General features: G+C 42.8%; 2 protein-coding genes and 1 long non-coding RNA gene across 3 annotated transcripts in view; all 3 read left to right on the top strand.

Moving 5' to 3' along the window:
- The window catches only part of LOC138663232 (uncharacterized), a 2,865-nt gene extending 1,851 nt beyond the window's left edge, over positions 1–1,014 (top strand). Inside the window, exon 6 of the long non-coding RNA XR_011318137.1 lies at positions 488–1,014. This is a non-coding gene — a long non-coding RNA (uncharacterized lncRNA). The remainder of the gene's footprint in view (positions 1–487) is intronic.
- The window catches only part of LOC138663227 (oocyte zinc finger protein XlCOF7.1-like), a 27,392-nt gene extending 6,967 nt beyond the window's left edge, over positions 1–20,425 (top strand). Inside the window, exons 2-7 of the mRNA XM_069749389.1 lie at positions 13,978–14,127; positions 14,254–14,430; positions 14,514–14,637; positions 15,244–15,326; positions 16,366–16,456; positions 18,611–20,425. Coding sequence (XP_069605490.1) covers positions 14,050–14,127; positions 14,254–14,430; positions 14,514–14,637; positions 15,244–15,326; positions 16,366–16,456; positions 18,611–19,464 — 1,407 coding nt within the window. The 5' untranslated portion in view covers positions 13,978–14,049 and the 3' untranslated portion in view covers positions 19,465–20,425. The remainder of the gene's footprint in view (positions 1–13,977; positions 14,128–14,253; positions 14,431–14,513; positions 14,638–15,243; positions 15,327–16,365; positions 16,457–18,610) is intronic.
- LOC138666424 (gastrula zinc finger protein XlCGF8.2DB-like) lies at positions 19,948–23,095 on the top strand. The gene is made up of 3 exons (XM_069754646.1): positions 19,948–19,954; positions 21,056–21,182; positions 21,840–23,095. Exons 1-3 carry the CDS (start codon positions 19,948–19,950, stop codon positions 22,138–22,140), a joined length of 435 nt encoding a protein of 144 aa, XP_069610747.1. The 3' UTR covers positions 22,141–23,095.

Genomic DNA, 23,095 nt, shown 5'->3' with positions numbered 1-23,095 from the left:
ATGTATAAATATATGAGGGGACAGTACAGAGACCTTTCTAATGACCTTTCTAATCATAGACCTGAGACAGGGACAAGGGGGCATCCTCTATGTCTGGAGGAAAGAAGGTTTAAGCATAATGACAGATGCGGATTCTTTACTGTAAGAGCAGTGAGACTATGGAACTCTCTGCCGTATGATGTTGTAATGAGTGATTCATTACTAAAATGTAACAGGGGACTGGATGCCTTTCTTGAAAAGTATAATGTTGCAGGGTATATACACTAGATTCCTTGATAGGGCGTTGATCCAGGGAACTAGTCTGATTGCCGTATGTGGAGTCGGGAAGAATTTTTTTCCCCAATGTGGAACTTACTCTTTGCCACATGGTTTTTTTTCACCTTCCTCTGGATCAACATGTTAGGGCATGTTAGGTTAGGCTATGGGTTGAACTACATGGGCTTAAAGTCTCAACCTTAATAACTATGTTTCTATGTTTCCTCTGCAGTCAGCAGCATCTACCACGCTGCCCAGTCCAGCACCACGCCAAAAGATTGCTACAGAGGCCACCACTCCCACTTGGCCAAGAAAGCAAAGGTCCAAAACTAATAACATTTCCACCAGGACGAAGACCCGGAGTCAAAAAACCCTGCTAAAATTGGACCCACCACCTCCACCCTCACCTACCAATGTGTCTCTGTTGTCAAATGTGTCACTACCTTGTCTTGTCTGTCCCTTCCAGTTTGTCTATCCATTCCCATGATTCCACTCTGTCTACTCCCAATGTGTCCAGTTCCATCCATGATCCAATCCTTTAATTTGTTGCCCCTTCCCCTGTAACCCCTTCATCGACTACCACCCAATCCTCAGCTCCACACCCCCAAGGTCCACCACATCTCACCCTCAGATAGACCCCGATCCTAAACCCAGTTATTTTTTGGTTAAATAAATGTTTATTTTCTTTGCACAATATCTGGGTTTTCTTTGTCTCTTTGAGCTCCGCTGCCACTAACATAGTAAATGTTTTACTACAGGTATTTTATTTAATTCTGCAAACATTGCAGGTACATTTAGAATTTACAGGTACATTTAAGCAATACAAACAGCGCCAGCACGGGAGTATAGGGTTTATTATTATTATAATCGGGGCCAAACATATTAATCAAGAAGGGGTTGTCCTATTGGACGCTGACTATGGCCCAGCCTAATAGCCCTTCGTACATTTCAGGCCCAGACACCATTATTAGGCATGTAAGTATCGTAGTAACTATACCGCTCCATACTATTGAGTCTGGAATTGCTTGCCTGAGGAGGTGGTGATGGCGAACTCAGTCGAGGGGTTCAAGAGAGGCCTGGATGTCTTCCTGGAGCAGAACAATATTGTATCATACAATTATTAGGTTCTGTAGAAGGACGTAGATCTGGGGATTTATTATGATGGAATATAGGCTGAACTGGATGGACAAATGTCTTTTTTCGGCCTTACTATGTTACTATGTTACTTTGGGTCAGAGGGCATTCATCCATACTCTGTCACACCTTCTTAGGTGCCATGTTTGATTTTGGCAGCAGCAAGTGGTTAAACTGCCAGGGCTTTGTTGTAGCCGCCCCTGTGCCATCCCTGCAGTGTAAATCTATGTTTAGGGGCCCAGCAGAGTAAAACAAATGTTTTAACGTGTCAAAAAAAAATTTTTAGTATCTGTTTTTTTTTCCTGGTGTTTTTCCTGTAATCTAGGAAAGCCTAAGGCCAGAAATAAATCCCATAAAACGCTGTACATGGAGACTTTGGGATCAGATAATTTCTGTCCGCTGTGTTTGTGCAAACAAAAAAGCTTTTTGTCATGATCCTTTCCAGGGTTTAATCCTGTCTGCCCTTTTTTCCAGGGGGGATCATGTCAAGTTAATTTTGCTCTGCCTCATTCTGGGTTCAGGTTTGCTATTTAGCTCCCATGCATCCTGCTGGCGGTGTCAGCTATAGTTCTGCCTTCGGCATGTGAACCTGACTCTGGTAGCTCTTGGTTTGTCCTGCTGTGATCTTTGACTTGCCCCGTGTCTGTTGACTCCCTCTGTCTGCCCTTTTTCCAGCGTTTGGATTTTGATTCTCTGATTTCTGATTTGGCTTGTATTCAGACTCAATTCTGCCTCCTGACTTTGTATTATCCGCTTCTGACCTATGCTGAACCTTCTGGCTTGTTCCTGACCACATGTATTGCTGATCCCTTTAGTACTTCTGCCTATTGTTGTTTTTTGACTCTGCTTGTTGGACCACTCTCTCGGCACTTGGTGGTGCCTATGCTGCTGCTCTGCAGTGCTTCTCTGTGTACGCAGTCTCACTTCCCTCTCAAGCTCCCTCTGGTGGAGGTTGCGTTATACTGCACTGTAGCAGCATGACACTTTTCTAAAAGCCTCAAACTTCTGTGCATGACTCAGACATGAGATCTAATGTGATAGAAGATTACAGTGCGGGGAAGACGGGAAACATTCATATAAATGGCCAGTGGGGATGGAGCCAGTCACGGACTCTGGACAAATATGTTTCTAGAGCCGTAGAAGAAGATGATGTCTTTCTCATCAAGAAGTAGTTATTTCTCATGTCACGTAATTAATATCTCCTGCAGTATTGCTAATGCCGACTCCAGTATCGGTAAATGAGACGAGAATTAGTGTTATGGAAGATGAGTCTATGAGAAACGTATTCAGCTGCCGACTCCGAGGAAGAAACTGCTTGTTGTCAGCAGCCTAAAATGCACTGCTCAAAAAAAATAAAGGGAACACTTAAACAACAGAACATAGCTCCAAGTAAATCAAACTTCTGTGAAATCAAACTGTCCACTTGGGAAGCAACACTGTTTGCCAACCAATTTCATATGATGTTGTGCAAATGGAATAGACAACAGATGGAAATTATTGGCAATTATCAAGACACACTCAATAAAGGAGTGGTTCTGTAGGTGGGGACCACAGACCACATCTCAGTACCAATACTTTCTGGCTGATGTTTTGTTCACTTTTGAATGTTGGTTGTGCTTTCACACTCGTAGCAAGAGACTAACTCTACAACCCACACAAGTCGCTCAGGTAGTGCAGCTCATCCAGGATGGCACATCAATGTGAGGTGTGGCAAGAAGGTTTGCTGTGTCAGTCAGCGTAGTGGCCAGAGGCTGGAGGCGCTACCAGGAGACAGGCCAGTACACCAGGAGATATGGAAGGGGATCAGCCTTTGTGCAAGGAGGAGCACTGCCAGAGCCCTGCAAAATTACCTCCAGCAAGCCACAAATGTGCATGTGTTTGTACGGTTATAAACCGACTCCATGAGCATGGTCTGAGTGCCCGATGTCCGAAGATGGGGCTTGTGTTCACAGAAAAAAATTCACCGTGTGAAAACTGTAGTTAAGACGTAATTAAAGGTAATTTTTTTTAACGCAGTAAGGTGATATTAAGGACCACTACCACCATTTTAAAGATACCAGGAGGTGCCTGTTCCCACTAAATTGAACTGTTCCTACCTACTAGCGGAGGTTGGCATCCTACACTTGCACAATGGCGTCCCCGCTCACCATCGACTGTCCCTCCTACCCCTATCCAGCCCTGTGGGATGGGGAAAGAAATAGGAGGAGAGATAATGAAATGAGTTTGTTTGGACAGTATACCACAATTAGAGGGGGGATTGATGTATTACTTTTTTATTATTACTGCCAAAATTTTAATGTGGTGTAGTAAACCACGTGAGAGAAAATATATTTAGATTTTCAAGTACCCAAGAAGGGGGTTGTGAAAGATAATATAGACCTGGTGAGGGGCCAAAATGAGTTGAAGGGGCCTTACCCTTATCTATCTCCTGCCTATCAGCGGAGGTTGGCACCTTATATGATATTTACGATTTTGTTGGTGCCCCCGGTCCAGACGGCTGTCCCTCCTAACCCTAAGACCATAAGGTCATTTCCATATCAGGGGCAGTGAAGGGGTGAAGTCTAACAATGATGGCAATGATATGTTAGGCTCAACAGTTTACTATCCAAAATTAAAATACAAGTGAGCTCAAACTAATAAATGATCAATATAGTTCCACTTCCTCTTATAGAGCAAATAGTTATACTGTCTGAGTAGGAACTAAACAGATAGCCAATGTCATATATAAATATCATAGAGCCTGCATAAATATGCACGATCCCAGAGCATTCACCCCTTAACCCCAAGGGTGGTTTGCGTGTTAATGACCAGGCCAATTTTTACAATTGTGACCACTGTCCATTTATGAGGTTATTACTCTGGAACGCTTCAACGGATCCTGGTGATTCTGACAGTGTTTTCTCGCGACATATTGTACTTCATGTTAGTGGTAAAATTTCCTCAACATTACTTGCGTTTATCTGTGAAAAAAACCAGAACATTTTGAAAATTTCGCAATTTTGTAACTTTGAATTTATATGCCCTTAAATCATAGAGATATGTCTCACACAAAATACTTAATAAGTAACATCTCCCACATGTCTACTTTACATCCGCACAATTTTGGAACCAAAATATTTTTTTGTTAGGGAGTTAAGGGTTAAAAGTTGATCAGAAATTTCTCATTTTTACAACACCATTTTTTTTTTTTTTTTTTTTAGGAACCACATTACATTTGAAATATGAAAAATGAGAGTGTTTAGCGCATAAAAATGGCCAATTTTATGTGTACCTGGTAGCCCCTTTACGGCGTATTTCTAGTGCAGTAATGCAGTTCAAATTTCGTATTTCAAGTTTACATGTTTTAGCGCTGCAGTGTGCTGCCTTATTTACTTAACCCCTTCCCGACCCATGACGCCACGTAGGCGTCATGAAAGTCGGTGCCATTCCGACCCATGACGCCTATGTGGCGTCATGGAAAGATCGCGTCCCTGCAGGCCGGGTGAAAGGGTTAACTCCCATTTCACCCGATCTGCAGGGACAGGGGGAGTGGTAGTTTAGCCCAGGGGGGGTGGCTTCACCCCCTCGTGGCTACGATCGCTCTGATTGGCTGTTGAAAGTGAAACTGCCAATCAGAGCGATTTGTAATATTTCACCTATTATAACGGGTGAAATATTACAATCCAGCCATGGCCGATGCTGAAATATCATCGGCCATGGCTGGAAATACTAATGTGCCCCCACCCCACCGATCGCCCCCCCAGCCCCCCGATCTGGCCGGTACACTGCTCCGGCTCCCCTCCGTCCAGTGCTCCGCTCCCCCCCGTGCTCTTGTCCGCTCCCCCCGTGCTCCAATCACCCCCCCGTGCTCCGATCACCCCCCCTGCACTCCGATCCACCCCCCCCCGGTGCTCCGTTCCAGCCCCCCCGTGCTCCGTTCCAGCCCCCCGTGCTCCGTTCCAGCCCCCCGTGCTCCGTTCCACGCCCCCCGTTCTCCGTTCCACCCCTCCCGCGCTCCGATTCCCCCCCCCCGTTCTCCGATCCCCCCCCCCCGTGGTCCCCCCCACCCCATCATACTTACCGATCCAGCCGGGGTCCCGTCCGTCTTCTCCCTGGGCGCCGCCATCTTCCAAAATGGCGGGTGCATGCGCAGTGCGCCCGCCGAATCTGCCGGCCGGCAGATTCGTTCCAAAGTGTATTTTGATCACTGAGATAGATTATATCTCAGTGATCAAAATAAAAAAAATAATAAATGACCCCCCCCTTTGTCACCCCCATAGGTAGGGACAATAAAAAAATAAAGAAATTTTTTTTCCCCACTAATGTTAGAATAGGGTTAGGGCTAGGGTTAGGGCAAGGGTTAGGGGTAGGGTTAGGGGTAGGGTTAGGGGTAGGGCTAGGGTTAGGGCTAGGGTTAGGGTTTCGGTATGTGCACACGTATTCTGTTCCTCTGCGGATTTTTCCGCTGCGGATTTGATAAATCGGCAGTGCTAAACCGCTGCGGATTTATGGCGGATTTACCGCGGATTTTCTGCGCATTTCACTGCGGCTTTACAACTGCGATTTTCTATTGGAGCAGTTGTAAAACCGCTGCGGAATCCGCACAAAGAAGTGACATGCTGCGGAATGTAAACCGCTGCGTTTCCGTGCAGTTTTTCCGCAGCATGTGTACAGCGATTTTTGTTTCCCGTAGGTTTACATTGAACTGTAAACTCATGGGAAACTGCTGCGGATCCGCAGCGTTTTCCGCAGCGTGTGCACATACCTTTAGAATTAGGCTATGTGCACACTGTGCGGATTTGGCTGCGGATTGGCCGGTGCGGATTCGCAGCAGTGTTCCATCAGGTTTACAGTACCATGTAAACATATGAAAAACCAAATCCGCTGTGCCCATGGTGCGGAAAATACCGCGCGGAAACGCTGCGTTGTATTTTCCGCAGCATGTCAATTCTTTGTGCGGATTCCGCAGCGTTTTACACCTGTTCCTCAATAGGAATCCGCAGGTGAAATCCGCACAAAAAACACTGGAAATCCGGGAAAATGCGCAGGTAAAACGCAGTGCCTTTTACCCGCGGATTTTTCAAAAATGGTGCGGAAATATCTCACACGAATCCGCAACGTGGGCACATAGCCTTAGGGTTAGGGTTGGAATTAGGGTTGTGGTTAGGGGTGTGTTGTGGTTAGGGGTGTGTTGCGGTTAGGGTTGTGATTAGGGTTATGGCTACAGTTGGGATTAGAGTTAGGGGTGTGTTGGGGTTAGTGTTGGAGGTAGAATTGAGGGGTTACCACTGTTTAGGCACATCAGGGGTCTCCAAACGCAACATGGCGCCACCATTGATTCCAGCCAATCTCGTATTCAAAAAGTCAAATGGTGCTCCCTCACTTCCGAGCCCTGACGTGTGCACAAACAGTGGTTTACCCCCACATATGGGGTACCAGCATACTCAGGACAAACTGCGCAACAATTACTGGGGTCCAATTTCTCCTGTTACCCTTGTGAATCTAAAAAAATGCTTGCTAAAACATAATTTTTGAGGAAAGAAAAATGATTTTTTATTTTCACGGCTCTGCGTTGTAAACGTCTGTGAAGCACTTGGGGGTTCATAGTGCTCACCACATATCTAGATAAGTTCCTTGGGGGGTCTAGTTTCTAAAATGGGGTCACTTGTGGGGGTTTCTACTGTTCAGGCACACCAGGGGCTCTGCAAACGCAACGTGATACCCGCAGACCATTCCATCAAAGTCTGCATTTCAAAAGTCACTGCTTCCCTTCTGAGCCCCGACGTGTGCCCAAACAGTGGTTTTACCCCCACATATGGGGTATCAGCGTACTCAGGAGAAACTGGACAACAACTTTTGGGGTCCAATTTCTTCTGTAACCCTTGGGAAAATAAAAAATTCTGGGCTAAATAATTATTTTTGAGGAAAGAAAACGTATTTATTATTTTTACGGCTCTGCATTATAAACTTCTATGAAGCACTTGGGGGTTCAAAGTGCTCACCACACATCTAGATAAGTTCCTTTGGGGGTCTAGTTTCCAAAATGGGGTCACTTGTGGGGGGTTTCTACTGTTAAGCCACATCAGGGGCTCTGCAAACGCAACGTGACGCCCACAGAGCATTCCATCAAAGTCTGCATTTCAAAACGTCACTACTTCACTTCCGAGCCCCGGCATGTGCCCAAACAGGGATTTACCCCCACATATGGGGTATCAGCGTACTCAGGAGAAACTGGACAACAACTTTTGGGGTCAAATTTCTCCTGTTACCCTTGGGAAAATAAAAAATTGCAGGCTAAAAGATCATTTTTGAGAAAATAATTTTTATTTTTTATTTTCATGGCTCTGCGTTATAAACTTCTGTGAAGCACTTGGGGGTTCAAAGTCCTCACCACACATCCAGATTAGTTCCTTTGGGGGTCTAGTTTCCAAAATGGTGTCATTTCTGGGGGATCTCCAATGTTTAAGCACACAGGGGCTCTCCAAACGTGACATGGTGTCCGCTAATGATTGGAGCTAATTTTCCATTTAAAAAGCCAAATGGCGTGCCATCCCTTCCGAGCCCTGCCGTGCGCCCAAACAGTGGTTTACCCCCACATATGGGGTATCCGCGTACTCAGGACAAACTGGACAACAATATTTGGGGTCCAATTTCTCCCATTATCCTTGGCAAAATAGGAAATTCCAGGCTAAAAAATCATTTTTGAGGAAAGAAAAATTATTTTTTATTTTCATGGCTCTGCGTTATAAACTTCTGTGAAGCACCTGGGGGTTTAAAGTGCTCAATATGCATCTAGATAAGTTCCTTGGGGGGTCTAGTTTCCAAAATGGGGTCACTTGTGGGGGAGCTCCAATGTTTAGGCACACAGGGGCTCTCCAAACGCGACATGGTGTCCGCTAACAATTGGAGCTAATTTTCCATTCAAAAAGTCAAATGGCGCGCCTTCCCTTCCGAGCTCTGCCGTGTGCCCAAACAGTGGTTTACCCCCACATATGAGGTATCGGCGTACTCGGGAGAAATTGCCCAACAAATTTTATGATCCATTTTATCCTACTGCCCATGTGAAAATGAAAAAATTGAGGCGAAAAGAATTTTTTTGTGAAAAAAAAGTACTTTTTCATTTTTACGGATCAATTTGTGAAGCACCTGGGGGTTCAAAGTGCTCAATATGCATCTAGATAAGTTCCTTGGGGCGTCTAGTTTCCAAAATGGGGTCACTTGTGGGGGAGCTCCAATTTTTAGGCACACGGGGGCTCTCCAAACGTGACATGGTGTCCGCTAAAGAGTGGAGCCAATTTTTGATTCAAAAAGTCAAATGGCGCTCCTTCCCTTCCAAGCCCTGCCGTGCGCCCAAACAGTGGTTTACCCCCACATATGAGGTATCAGCGTACTCAGGACAAATTGGACAACAACTTTCCTGGTTCAGTTTCTCCTTTTACCATTGGGAAAATAAAAAAATTGTTGCTAAAAGATAATTTTTGTGACTAAAAAGTTAAATGTTCATTTTTTCCTTCCATGTTGCTTCTGCTGCTGTGAAGCACCTGAAGGGTTAATAAACTTCTTGAATGTGGTTTTGAGTACCTTGAGGGGTGCAGTTTTTAGAATGGTGTCACTTTTGGCTATTTTCAGCCATATAGACCCCTCAAACTGACTTCAAATGTGAGGTGGTCCCTAAAAAAAATGGTTTTGTAAATTTCGTTGTAAAAATGACAAATCGCTGGTCAAATTTTAACCCTTATAACTTCCTAACAAAAAAAAATTTTGTTTCCAAAATTGTGCTGATATAAAGTATACATGTGGGAAATGTTATTTATTAACTATTTTGTGTCACATATCTCTCTGGTTTAACAGAATAAAAATTCAAAATGTGAAAATTGCGAAATTTTCAAAATTTTCGCCAAATTTCCGTTTTTATCACAAATAAACGCAGAATTTATTGACCTAAATTTACCACTAACATGAAGCCCAATATGTCACGAAAAAACAATCTCAGAACCGCTAGGATCCGTTGAAGCGTTCCTGAGTTATTACCTCATAAAGGGACACTGGTCAGAATTTCAAAAAACGGCAAGGTCTTTAAGGTCAAAATAGGCTGGGTCATGAAGGGGTTAACTATATACGAGTTGGCGACTCTAGGTTCAGCACCTGTTCACACTTAGTCTATGTTTGGATGTGCCAGTCAGGTTTTTGAAACACATTACATTTGATGGTGTCTCCGCAGCTTCTTTTCATGCATCTGCATATTTCCCATAAGGGATGGGGGCAGTGTTCTGGAATCACTGTGTTGAGAAACACGTGATGGTGTCGCCGTGGTGTTGGATGTTTTGGTCTCCCCGAGGTCAATCATCTGTGCCTTTATAGCCTTTTTACTAGGCACTGCTCCTAATAGCCAGATTCCTACTCCACACTGATTAGGGGCAAAAACCCCGAAACAGCTGTCTGTGGATGGATACCATGCTTGGCATAGGTGGCTTTCCTTCATAGGATGCTGCCCTTCCCGTGGTTGTTCCTTCCCGGGGAAAGGCCTGGCTATTCACTGCTTGCGTCGAGAAACACGTGATTGTGTCTCCGCAGCTTCTTTTCATGCATCTGCATATTTCCCATAAGGGATGGGGGCAGTGTTCTGGAATCACTGCGTTGAGAAACACGTGATGGTGTCTCCGTGGTGTTGGATGTTTTGGTCTCCCCGAGGCCAATCATCTGTGCCTTTATAACATTACATTTGAAGTCACTTTGAGGGGTCTATATGATAGAAAATACCCAAGTGTGACACCATTCTAAAAACTACACCCCTCAAGATGCTCAAAACCACATTCAAGAAATTTATTAACCCTTCAAGTGTTTCACAGGAATTTTTGTAATGTTTAAAAAAATAGAATGAACTGGTCACTTTTTTTTTCACAAAATTTTTTACTTCAGATCCAATTTGTTTTATTTTACCAAGGGTAACAGTAGAAATTGGATCCAAAAAGTTGTTGTACAATTTGTCCTGAGTACGCTGATACCCCATGTGTGGGGGTAAACTACTGTTTGGGCGCACGGCAGAGCTCGGAAGGGAAGGAGCGCCGTTTGGAATGCAGACTTTGATGGCATGGTCTGCGGGCGTCGCATTGCGTTTGCAGAGCCCCTGATGTACCTAAACAGTAGAAACCCCCCACAAGTAACCCCATATTGGAAACTAGACCCCCCCCCCCAAGGAACTTATCTAGATGTGTTGAGAACTTTGAACCCCCAAGTTTTTCACTACAGTTTATAATGCAAAACCGTGAAAATAAAAAATCTTTTTTGCCACAAAAATGATTTTTAGCCCCCAAATTTTTATTTTCCTAAGGGTAACAAGAGAAATTGGACCACAATATGTTGGGATAAACCCCTGTTTGGGCGTACAAGAGAGCTCGGAAGGGAAGGAGCATTGTTTTACTTTTTCAATGCAGAATTGGCTGGAATTGAGATCGGATGCCATGTTGCGTTTGGAGAGCCCCTGATGTCTCTAAACAGAGGAAGCCTCCCAATGCTAACTACAACTCTAACTCGAACACACCCCTAACCCTAATCCCAATCCTAACCACACCCCTAACCCCAACACACCCTTAACCCCAACAAACCCCTTACCCTAATCCCAGCCCTAACTTTAGCCCTAACCCTAATGGAAAATAAATACATTTTTTTAAAAATTTTATTATTTTTCCCTAACTAAGGCGGTGATAAAGGGGGTTTGATTAACTATTTATAGCGGATTTTTATATTTGACAGCTGTCACACACTAAAAGACGCTTTTTATTGCAAAAAATAGTTTTTGCGTCACCACATTTTGGAAGCTATAATTTTTCCAAATTTTGATCCACAGTCACGTGAGGTCTTGTTTTCTGCTGGACGAGTTGATGTTTTTATTGGTACGGTTTTCAGGCATGTGACATTTTTTGATCGCTATTTATTCCTATTTTTTGAGTTGGCATGAACAAAAACCAGGAATTCATGAATTTCTTTTTTGGGGGGGCGTTTATACCGTTCTGCGTTTGGTAAAATTGATAAAGCAGTTTTATTCTTCAGGTCAGTACGATTACAGTGATGTCTCATTTTAGATCCTTTTTTTATGTTTTGGCGCTTTTATACAATAAAAACTTTTATATAAAAAATAATTTTTGCATCGCTTTATTCTGAGAGCTATAACTTTTTTTTTTTTTTTCTTTTCTCTAATGACGCTGTATGTCTCTCTTTGCGGGACAAGATGATGTTTTCAGCTGTACTATGTTTATTTATATCTGTAATTTTGATCGCGTGTTATTCCACTTTTTGTTCGGCGGTATGATGATAAAGCATTGTGCTTTGCCTCGTGTGTTTTTTTTTTTTTTTTTTTACGGTGTTCACAGAAGGGGTTAACTAGTGGGACAGTTTTATAGGTCAGGTTGTTAAAAAAGTGGCGATAATAAATGTGTACTTTTTTTTATTTACATAAAGAAATGTATTTATTGGAACAAAGAAAAAAAATATTATTTAGGATTTTTTTAAAAAAATGTTTTACACAGTGTAATTTTTTTTTTTTCAACTTTTTTTTTTTTTTATAACTTTGCTCCGGGGGGGACATCACTGTATATTATCAGATCACATCACATCACATTCCGAGGGTCTCAGGGAAGCACCCAGGGAGCCCCCTCCCTGCGCGATGCTTCCCTATGCCACCGGAATGCGATGTGATGTGATCTGATCTTTGATCACAGTGTTTCGGGGGTTAAAGTGTCAGGAGCGGTCACAGTGCCAGATGTCAGCTGTGATAATCGCCTGACACTTAGCTGTGCTCCTCCGGTGAGCGCGGCTGATCAGGTATGATGTACTATCCCGTCCAGGTCACATGGACGGGACAGGACCTCCGATGGCAGAAAGGGGTTCAGCAATAAGCCCAAAAATATTCAAAATCAGATAAGGCTCAGCTGCATGTTAAAGAACAGGTACATGTCATCAAATCAAGAACTTATAAAAAAAAACAAACAAACCTAAGAGCTCTGAAACGCACTCAACACATTTCCCCTTTCAAGGTTCATCAGGAGTGAATACAGTATACATAGCATAAAGAGACTGCTTAGCTGCTGAAGAAATTGCTATGACCGGCACAATAGCAGGGTTTAGAGTTCAAGCACATAAGGAAACGATACCCCTTCATAGTGTGCTGCATGATACGGTGCATGTTGATCCATGTTGCTATTGTGCCGGTCTTAGCAATTTCTTCAATCACTATAATTGTGATATATTGTCCAAACAAACTCTCATTTCAATATCTCTCCTCCTATTCCTTTCCCCATCCCACAGAGCTGGATAGGGGTAGGAGGGACAGTCGCAGGTGTAGGGTGCCAGCCTCCGCTGGTAGGTATGAACAGTTCAGTTTAGTGATAGGTACAGGCACCTCCTGCTATCTTTTAAATGGTGGTAGTGGTCCTTGTTATCACCTTACTGCGTTAAGACGTAATTAAAGGTAATTGTTTCAGTACAGTTTTTACACAGTGAATTTCTTTGTTCAATTTTTCTTATTCTTGCTGTGATTTCCTCATGGGTTGTGCTCACAGCCCAACACCGTGCAGGACACTTGTCATTTGCCACAGAACACCAGGATTGGCAAATTCGCCACTGGCACCCTGTGCTCTTCACAGATGAAAGCAGGTTCACACTGAGCACATGTGACAGACGTGACAGAGTCTGGAGACGCCGTGGAGAGCGATCTGCTGCTTGCAACATCCTTCAGAATGACCGGTTTGGCAGGGGGTCAGTAATGGTGTGGGGGGGGGGCATTTCTTTGGAGGGCCACATAGCCCTCCATGTGCTCGCCAGAGGTAGCCTGACTGTCATTAGGTACCGAGATGAGATCCTCACACCACTTGTAAGACCATATGCTGGTGCGGTTGGCCCGGGGTTCCTCCTAATGCAGGACAATGTCAGACCTCATGTGGCTGGAGTGTGTCAGCAGTTCTTGCAAGATGAAGGCATTGAAGCTATGGACTGGCCCACCCATTCCCCAGACCTGAATCCGATTGAACACATCTGAGACATCAAGTCTCGCATGATCCATTAACGTCACGTTGCACCACAGACTGTCCATGAGTTGGCAGATGCTTTAGTCCAGGTCTAGGAGGAGATCCCTAGGAGACCATCCGCCGCCTCATCAGGAGCATGCCCAGGCTTGTAGGGAGGTCATACAGGCACATAGAGACAACACACACACAACTGAACATCATTTCCTTGTCTTGAGGCATTTCCACTGAAGTTGGAGCAGCCTGTAATTTGATTTTCCACTTTGATTTTGAGTATCATTCCAAATCCAGACCTCCATGGGATATTCATTTTGATTTACATTGATAATTATGTTTTATTATTCTCAACACATTCCACTATGCAATGAATACAAATTTGCAACTGAAATATTTCATTCAGTGATATCTAGGATATGGTATTTTAGTGTTCCCTTTATTTTTTTGAGCAGTGTATATAGGTTTTATTAGTAGATGTAAAGAAGAAAACTAAATACTGTAAAATAATCACTCATATGCTTCCCTTATTTCCAGTAATTGCATTATTACACGGGATTTTTATGATGTTACATCGGCTCATCTTCTCATTCAGGTCTCCACAATATCAGATCCTCTCAGTGAAGATCTTCTATATAAGAGAATTTTCCTGATTTACCCATCAAAGATGGATATGGACAGAGACAAGATGGCGGAGAGGATATTACACCTCACCCTAGAGATCCTATTCCGGCTTACTGGAGAGGTGAGAGATTCTGATGTCACATTACAACATTCTTATCTATGGGAATAACAGATGGACAGAAGTGGAGAGGTGAGGACTCTGGAAATGTCTGTAGTGAGATTTATTAATGTGTCTCTCCATAACCAGGATTACACAGTAGTGAAGAAGACCTCTAGTGATCACTGTCAGGACCCTGTGTCTGAGGAATGGAGAAGACCCCTGAGCCCAGTCACGGGGCCTCCACCTCACCTGATACATGAGAACATCTATGACCAGAAGATCCTAGAACTCACCTACAAGATGATTGAGCTGCTGACTGGAGAGGTGACACTGCTGGGAATGCTGGGACATTATACAGTAATGCTATGAAGGGATCTGGGGGATGACGGTATCATTGTATGTGTTAGGTTCCTATTAGGTGTCAGGATGTCGCCGTCTATTTCTCCATGGAGGAGTGGGAGTATTTAGCAGGACACAAAGATGTATACAAGGAGGTCATGATGGAGGTTCCCCAGCCCCTCACATCACCAGGTAATAGTAGATCTAGAAAAACTGACTGAACAGCAATCTAATCTGAACTGGTGCATAACCAAAAAAGTCATATAGCAAATAGATCAATGGCTGCACTCAAAATTAATCTGTGCTAGAACAAGGAAATGTGCGATACATGAAATGGAAATAGCATAATGGCTTGTGAAATATATGAAAAAACACATGAGATTCTTAGCACAAGATTTGGCCAAAAATTGTGAGCCCATCCACCAATCGTCAAGGTAATCTCAGAACGGATTTAAGCAGGCTTTACCACGTTATTAGCCATAGGTAAGTGTTCACACTAGGCAGTCAGCTCAGGTACCCATCCGTTCTGAGATTACCTTGACGATTGGTGGATGGGCTCACAATTTTTGGCCAAATCTTGTGCTAAGAATCTCATGTGTTTTTTCATATATTTCACAAGCCATTATGCTATTCCCATTTCATGTATCGCACATTTCCTTGTTCTAACACAGATTAATTTTGAGTGCTGCCATTGATCTATTTGCTATATCACCAGGTAATAGACAGGACTAAACACATACGGCCTATAATTATCTGTATGTAAAGAATGAATTCAGTCCCTGTATGTGTTTCCTCCAGTTCTATCCAGTAGGAGGACAACACCAGAGAAGTGTCCCCAGGACTGTAAACAAGAAGATCCCAATGTTCCTCAGGATCATCAGGTAGATGGAGAGAAGGTGTCATGAGATTCCTCTATGATGAGTAGATGGCTGTGAAGGTCTTGTTCTCAGTCTTGTTTTATTCTCCTGTATTATATGTTTTATACTTGTGTAATGAGAACGGTGCAGATGGCAGGCAGGGCTGCCACCAGGAATTTTGGTGTCCTATACTGGCAAAACTTTTGGGCCCCCTTGGGACTCCGCCCAGGCTACCGCCCCAGCTCCGCCTCCAACTCTCGTACCTTCCACAGTCCCACTGCCCACTCATAGAAAAACTCCACATCTGTATCTGTATAATGCAAGCCATAGTCATATATAATGGAATAATGCAGCCCTATAGCAGTATAATGTATCCCCTTAGGAGTATAATGCACCTCTATAGTAGGATAATGCACCCCCATAGTAGTAAAATGTGCCTCCATAGTAGTATAATGCACCTCGCAGTATAATGCATCTCGAAGTATAATGCACCCCCATAGTAGTATAATGCACCCCCTAGTATAATGCCCTCCCATAGTGGTATAATGCACCCCCATAGTAGTATAATGCAGCCCCATAATAGTATAATGCACCATCTATTATAATGCACCCCCATAGTAGTATAATGCAACCCCATAATAGTACAATGCACCCCCATAGTAGTATAATGCAGGGTCATTCTGCAGCTTTACAAAAAAAGGTTTATCCTTATCTGGCTGAGGTCCAGCGGTGTCCTCCACCTGATACATCTGAGGCGTGTACCATCATATGTGAGTGTCATTATACGCCGGCAATGTGCCCTCTGACATCAGCTGCCAGCTTGTGATCTCCCGCAAGGCAACGGATTTTAACTTGCCGTGCGTCTGACGATGCATGATCAGTTGAGCCTCTGGGGCCCGTAGAGGAGAGGCGGCCTGCTGCGGGCCCTCTCTGCTCGTCAGGCCCTATTCGCCAGTAAGGACTGTAATGCTCTGATGGTGGAACTGATGGCAGGATTAGAGCTGATTATAGATGTGACTATCTTTTCTCTTCATCTGTCTGTGACTATTACGATGTTTTTCAGGGTGAAGATCTGACCCATATTAATACTACAGAGACATATGTGAGGGGTGATGAGCGGTGTAAAGAGGAGATTCCTACATATGACTACCCAGGTGAGTAGTGACCACTAAATGCAGGGAAGTCACAGATTCTTCTCAGTCACCGGCTGTGGCTGCTTTATTGGTTGTATAGCCCGGTCGTATGACAATCGTGTGTTCACCATTTTGCCTCTAGACCTCAACATTCTCCTCCATCTTACTTTGACACATCAGCTCTAAACTATTATAAAATAATGTATTTGAATGTCTAATATTTCTTCTTGAAACTGATCTGACATCTGCCATTGGCCCTTACAATAATTTAGCTTGAAAGAGCCACTGGCCCCATACTCTAATTACCCCAGAGAGGTTTCTCCACTAGTTACTCATTTATTACTGATGAAGATTGTGGAGTTTGATCATTTCAGTAGATGTGTTATTGTCTATATTCAGTGTTTTACTACAGTAGTTACTGCTCAAATCCTCTGATTCAACCACTTCCCGCTGTCCTTTTTTGTTCCTAATCAGGACCCAATTTTTCGAACCTGATGTGTGTCACTTTGTGGTGATCACTTTGGAATTCTTCACAAAGGATAATAGGAAACAAATGGACCTTACAAATTATTTTACAACTTCTCTTGAATCTGACAATACCCTATATACAGTTGTACACTACTGTCTGGGCACATGGCAGGGTTAAGAAGCTATTTAGCTATTTGACTGCAGATCTTGCAGAAATACTTTGCAGACACGATGCATTGAGGGCACTGTTCGTGGTCACCTGGCAGCTCAAAAGATGGCCACCATGAACAGACTTGGCGCTATCTACTCCATTTTACAGATCCCAGGGATTGCCTTGTTCATCATACTTTAACCCATCTACATGGGTCTGTACATAGACAGAGACCCCTAGGCTTTGGCCATGGTGTTACCTTCTGTTATGTGATGTGAGATGTAGCAAGAATAGTCAGGTAACCGGGTCAGTACCAGGAGAGCAGAGACAATACAAAATCAGAAGACCCAAGAGTAGCCAGTAAGCGAGCCGAGGTCATAACAGGAAACAAATAAACAAGCCGGGAGCTGAGCACAGAGGAATTAACCAGGGGAGAAGGCTGTATCTGACAGCTTCCAGCAATATGCTTCGAGCTTTGGTAGGGTGTGGTGCTTTCCAACTGGCTGGAGCAGGGAGCTGGACAACACACACCCATACTGCCAGACTGGATGGCACTACAAATCCCAGGCACCCTAATCATAGTGGCAGGACAGAGCCTGCATCGCCCAGAACTTCTGGTTTCAATGTCTCCTCCATTACCAGTGCCACCTGTAGAATAAATAAGGTTGTGCCTGGTAACAGGACCAGACCTCACAGAAGCAGATCCCAGAGGAGATAGGACATACCATATGCAGAAGCCCTAATATGAGAAAATGTCAGAAAACCAGAGCAGTAGAAATTCCCATAAATTGGCTTAATTTTGGAAATTATAACCCTCAGGGGATTAATGTATTGGAGTAGTGACTATGTTCTTCCCAGAGCCACTTTCCAGAAATCAGCACGCAGTGGATATTGGAGAGTGAAAATTGCAAATATGCCATTTTATTACCCAACACACAGTGCCCAGATTGTGCTCCAGGAGACACACACATTATAAATTAAGTGGGTTCTTATCACTATAGTAATGCCAAATACATTATTATTTATCATTATTCATTTTTATAGCGCCATTTATTCCATGGCGCTTTACACGTGCTTTATACATGGATGCTAAATGTGGTTTGGGCACACTGCAAGGCTCAGAAACGAGGGGAAGGTTTGACTTTGAGAGAGCGGATATTGCTGGATTGGCGTATGGAAGCCATGGTGCTTTTCAAGAGCCTTTGAGCCACTTGTAATGTAGAAACCTGTTTTTCACTGAGAGATGATGGACCTGAGTGGGGATTTGTTTTTTTGGGAGATGAGTAGAAGGTTTATTGGTATAATTTTCCTCAACATAACATTGTTTGGTGACTTTTTACTCTATATTTTGAAGGCAGAATGGACAAACAGTTGAACACCATGCTCTACTGGTTCTTCCTATGAGGTTTTCTAGTAGACTGTGAGCTGTCTTGTCTTAGTGAATAATTACGTATTGAACATAACTTGTCATGTTGTGTACAGTTTACGTACAAATGTTAAAATATTTAAAATTCAAGGATTTTTTTATGAAAACTAATTGGTTTTATTTTTAACAGATGACTGCACCAGGCGATCAGAGGGGCAGCTGACATCTTCAGTTTTTAAATCAGATAATCTTGAGATCCCACAGGATACAATTGAAGTGAATGCCGTTACTCCAGATATACCATCATCTCTTCACAGCAAAGATCTATCGTCTGATCTTTTGAAACAGGCCCTGTCTTCTGATTCATTACCGACTACTAAGGAAAATCAAAGTCACAAAATAAGCATTAAAAAACAAATTGGTCCTGAAGTAAAGAACCCATTTTTACTTTTAGAATATGGAAATAGTTTTCCCCTCAAAGAATTGTTTCTTAAGCATCAAAAAATTCACACAGCAGAGAATAGATTTTCTTGTTCCAAGTGTGGGAGATGTTTTAACCGGAAGTGGAATCTTGTTCTACACCAAAGAACTCACACAGGGGAGAAGCCTTTTTCCTGTTCAGAATGTGGGAAATGTTTTAACCAGAAATCGGCTTTGGTTACGCATCAGAGAACCCACACAGGGGAGAAGCCTTTTTCATGTTCAGAATGTGGGAAATGTTTTAATCAGAAAGCGAATCTTGATAGCCACCAGAGAATCCACACAGGGGAGAAGCCTTTTTCCTGTTCAGAATGTGGGAAATGTTTTATCTGGAAAGCGCATCTTGATAGCCACCAGAGAATCCACACAGGTGAGAAGCCTTTTTCATGTTTAGAATGTGGGAAATATTTTAGCCACAAATCAAATCTTGTTAGTCATCAGAAAAGTCACACAGGGGAGCAGCCTTTTTCATGTTCAGAATGTGGGAAATATATTAATCGGAAATCAGATCTTGTTAGACACCAAAGAATTCACACAGGGGAGAAGCCTTTTTCCTGTTCCTAATGTGGGAAATGTTTTAGATGGAATTCAACTCTTTAAGAAACATCAGAGAAGTTGCACAGGGGAGAAGCCTTTTTCATGTTCAGAATGTTGGAAATATTTAACCAAAAATTGTAACTTCTTAAAACATTTGTCTTACTACTACAACAACACCTTGTCAAGCCTTATATTTGGCCTCCTTAAAACAAAAATACTTATACACCGCTCCCTTGCCAGTGCCAATTCAGCGATGTCAGGATTCATGTGAGGTTGTTACAGTACACAAGCACTGCGCCCAATCAGTGCCGGCTTCACTGTCCCCGCCTTTGGAAGTATTGAAAATAAACAGGAAACCAGAGCTGCGGCTGCTCTCTACTTCCTCCTATTGTTTGATTTGAAGTTGGGGACAGTGACATCAGCGCTGACGGGCCGCGGGGCTCATATGACGTGACAAACTCACATGATCTTTATGACTGCAAGTGCGGACACTGCTGGAACTGCATCGGCATGGAAGGTTTGAATAATTATTTTTATTTTAACAGGATCAAACATAATACGGAAGAAGGGATTGTCCAAGTAGAGAACAACCCTTTTAAACATAAAAAAAAAATCCCACACAGCAAGAAGTCATTATCATACCTAGAGTGTAAAGAATGAATTACTTAAATTGTATTTTGTTGAATTTTAAAAATAGCTCTGACCTGGAGAAAATTATATACAATGGGTAAAATAACTATTGGATACTATACTGATTTTGCAAGTTTTTCCAGATACAAAGAATGAATAATTTTTTTTTGTAGGTACACTTCAACTGTAAGAGACAGAATCTAAAAATAAAAGCCAGGAAATAACATTGTATGATTTTTGCATAATTAAATTGCATTTTATTGCATGAAATACCGTATTTTTTGGACTATACGACGCACCGAACCATAAGACTCACCTAGGTTTTAAAGGTGGAAATTAAGGAAATAAAAGCTGAAGCAAAAAATGTGGTAAAATTGTATTTAATATCTCCTACATCCTGATACACATTGTCACGATAATGTGAATATGCCATGTTTGAGTCTGCCTAGCTGTACAAGACACAAGCTGTGGGCAATTCCGACCCCCCCCCCCTCTTTTCTCTGCTGGTTGCCTGTGTGTGTGTGAGAAGAATTTTTATTGCCCCCTGCAAATAGCAGTTTCTGCGAAAGCTGCTCACTCCTCCCATCTAGCACTAGTTGAAACTGGTGTAAGACATGAGTTTCTTTGTTCTATTAAAGTTACATATCACGGCACGGATTTTGGCTGGAACTATACGAATTACATATTCCGGATGTCCATCGGTAGACCTATCGGCCACTGAAAGCGCGAGCAGCTAGGTGCAACGAGTGCAAAGTGCGGATTTCTCCTTAAGCAGATCATGTAATGGCTCCGTATTTACACTTAACAGAACACCCCTGATGTAGGGAACATCATGAGCATTGTGTCGTACTTATGTGAGGTTCACATAGCAAACTATGCATAAAAAATAGTTTTTATATTGTAAGAAAAGGGGAGGTTTCAGCCCCTAAGTGATGTCACCACAGGGGGAGTGCCTGGGCTTTAGGCAGGGAATATCTGTGTAAAACAGGAATCTTGCAGTGCCTTTTGCTGGGGATTCAGCTACGACAGGCTGTGCAATCTGACCTGAAAATAAGTGGGAAAAGTCCCCTCCCCCAGCCAGCATACGCCGTACAATTGAATGATATGAAAGAATCGTAAGTCAATTTTCACGTTAATCCCTTTTTATTTGTAATTGCAATATACACATGATTCGTCTTTATAATATCTTTTTAATATTTTTGTAAATACTGCCTATCTTTTATGGAGTGAAATATATAATTTTACTAGCTTGTCTCTTCATGCTCTATATGACTGTGCGTCCTCTGAGGTGAATAACGCTACTGATTTGGGTGGGCTCCGGACCCGTTAACCTTTGGTGAAAATCGGAGCTGGATGCAGCGACCTTGTTCTGTGCAATTGGACGTCTTTGCAGCGACCAGCGGCCTTGATAATTATTGTTACTGCCAGAGTGGGAGTAGTTATATCGTCCTCGCTGAAGTGTGCCCAATAGCCAGTACATAGCAGGCAGCCTTTCTGGCGACTAATTACCCTAGGTGCAGTACCTGATCTGACCTGAGGGTAAAGGGGGCGCCCGAGAGCTGCAAGTTCCAAACTGGGAAGTGGAATGTAGATAAATCCCCTTCAGAAGGAACCAGGGGAAATCAAGCAGCCCCCTTGTTATCAGGGTATCAGGGATGCCTGACATATTGTTGGGATCCATGACATATTGTTGGCAGCACGGTGGGAACCGTGACACACATGGTACCCTCATCCCTACTCTGGTATGCATGGCCCTCTCATCCCTATCTTAGTACGCATCAGAGAACCCACACAGGGGAGAAGCCTTTTTCATGTTCAGAATGTGGGAAATGTTTTAATCAGAAAGCGCATCTTGATAGCCACCAGAGAATCCACACAGGTGAGAAGCCTTTTTCATGTTTAGAATGTGGGAAATATTTTAGCCACAAATCAAATCTTGTTAGTCATCAGAAAAGTCACACAGGGGAGCAGCCTTTTTCATGTTCAGAATGTGGGAAATATATTAATCGGAAATCAGATCTTGTTAGACACCAAAGAATTCACACAGGGGAGAAGCCTTTTTCCTGTTCCTAATGTGGGAAATGTTTTAGATGGAATTCAACTCTTTAAGAAACATCAGAGAAGTTGCACAGGGGAGAAGCCTTTTTCATGTTCAGAATGTTGGAAATATTTAACCAAAAAATGTAACTTCTTAAAACATTTGTCTTACTACTACAACAACACCTTGTCAAGCCTTATATTTGGCCTCCTTAAAACAAAAATACTTATACACCGCTCCCTTGCCAGTGCCAATTCAGCGATGTCAGGATTCATGTGAGGTTGTTACAGTACACAAGCACTGCGCCCAATCAGTGCTGGCTTCACTGTCCCCGCCTTTGGAAGTATTGAAAATAAACAGGAAACCAGAGCTGCGGCTGCTCTCTACTTCCTCCTATTGTTTGATTTGAAGTTGGGGACAGTGACATCAGCGCTGACGGGCCGCGGGGCTCATATGACGTGACAAACTCACATGATCTTTATGACTGCAAGTGCGGACACTGCTGGAACTGCATCGGCATGGAAGGTTTGAATAATTATTTTTATTTTAACAGGATCAAACATAATACGGAAGAAGGGATTGTCCAAGTAGAGAACAACCCTTTTAAACATAAAAAAAAAATCCCACACAGCAAGAAGTCATTATCATACCTAGAGTGTAAAGAATGAATTACTTAAATTGTATTTTGTTGAATTTTAAAAATAGCTCTGACCTGGAGAAAATTATATACAATGGGTAAAATAACTATTGGATACTATACTGATTTTGCAAGTTTTTCCAGATACAAAGAATGAATAATTTTTTTTTGTAGGTACACTTCAACTGTAAGAGACAGAATCTAAAAATAAAAGCCAGGAAATAACATTGTATGATTTTTGCATAATTAAATTGCATTTTATTGCATGAAATACCGTATTTTTTGGACTATACAACGCACCGGACCATAAGACTCACCTAGGTTTTAAAGGTGGAAATTAAGGAAATAAAAGC

Source organism: Ranitomeya imitator, chromosome 2, assembly GCF_032444005.1.
Source record: "Ranitomeya imitator isolate aRanImi1 chromosome 2, aRanImi1.pri, whole genome shotgun sequence".
Lineage (NCBI taxonomy): Eukaryota > Metazoa > Chordata > Amphibia > Anura > Dendrobatidae > Ranitomeya > Ranitomeya imitator.
This window is presented reverse-complemented; position numbering and strand designations above follow the sequence as displayed.

What these genes read in the sequence shown, in the direction of transcription:
- LOC138666424 (XM_069754646.1), top strand. An exon ending in TTGAATGATATGAAAGAATC is followed by an intron (nt 21,183 to 21,839) that starts GTAAGTCAATTT and finishes TCCCTATCTTAG; the next exon opens with TACGCATCAGAGAACCCACA.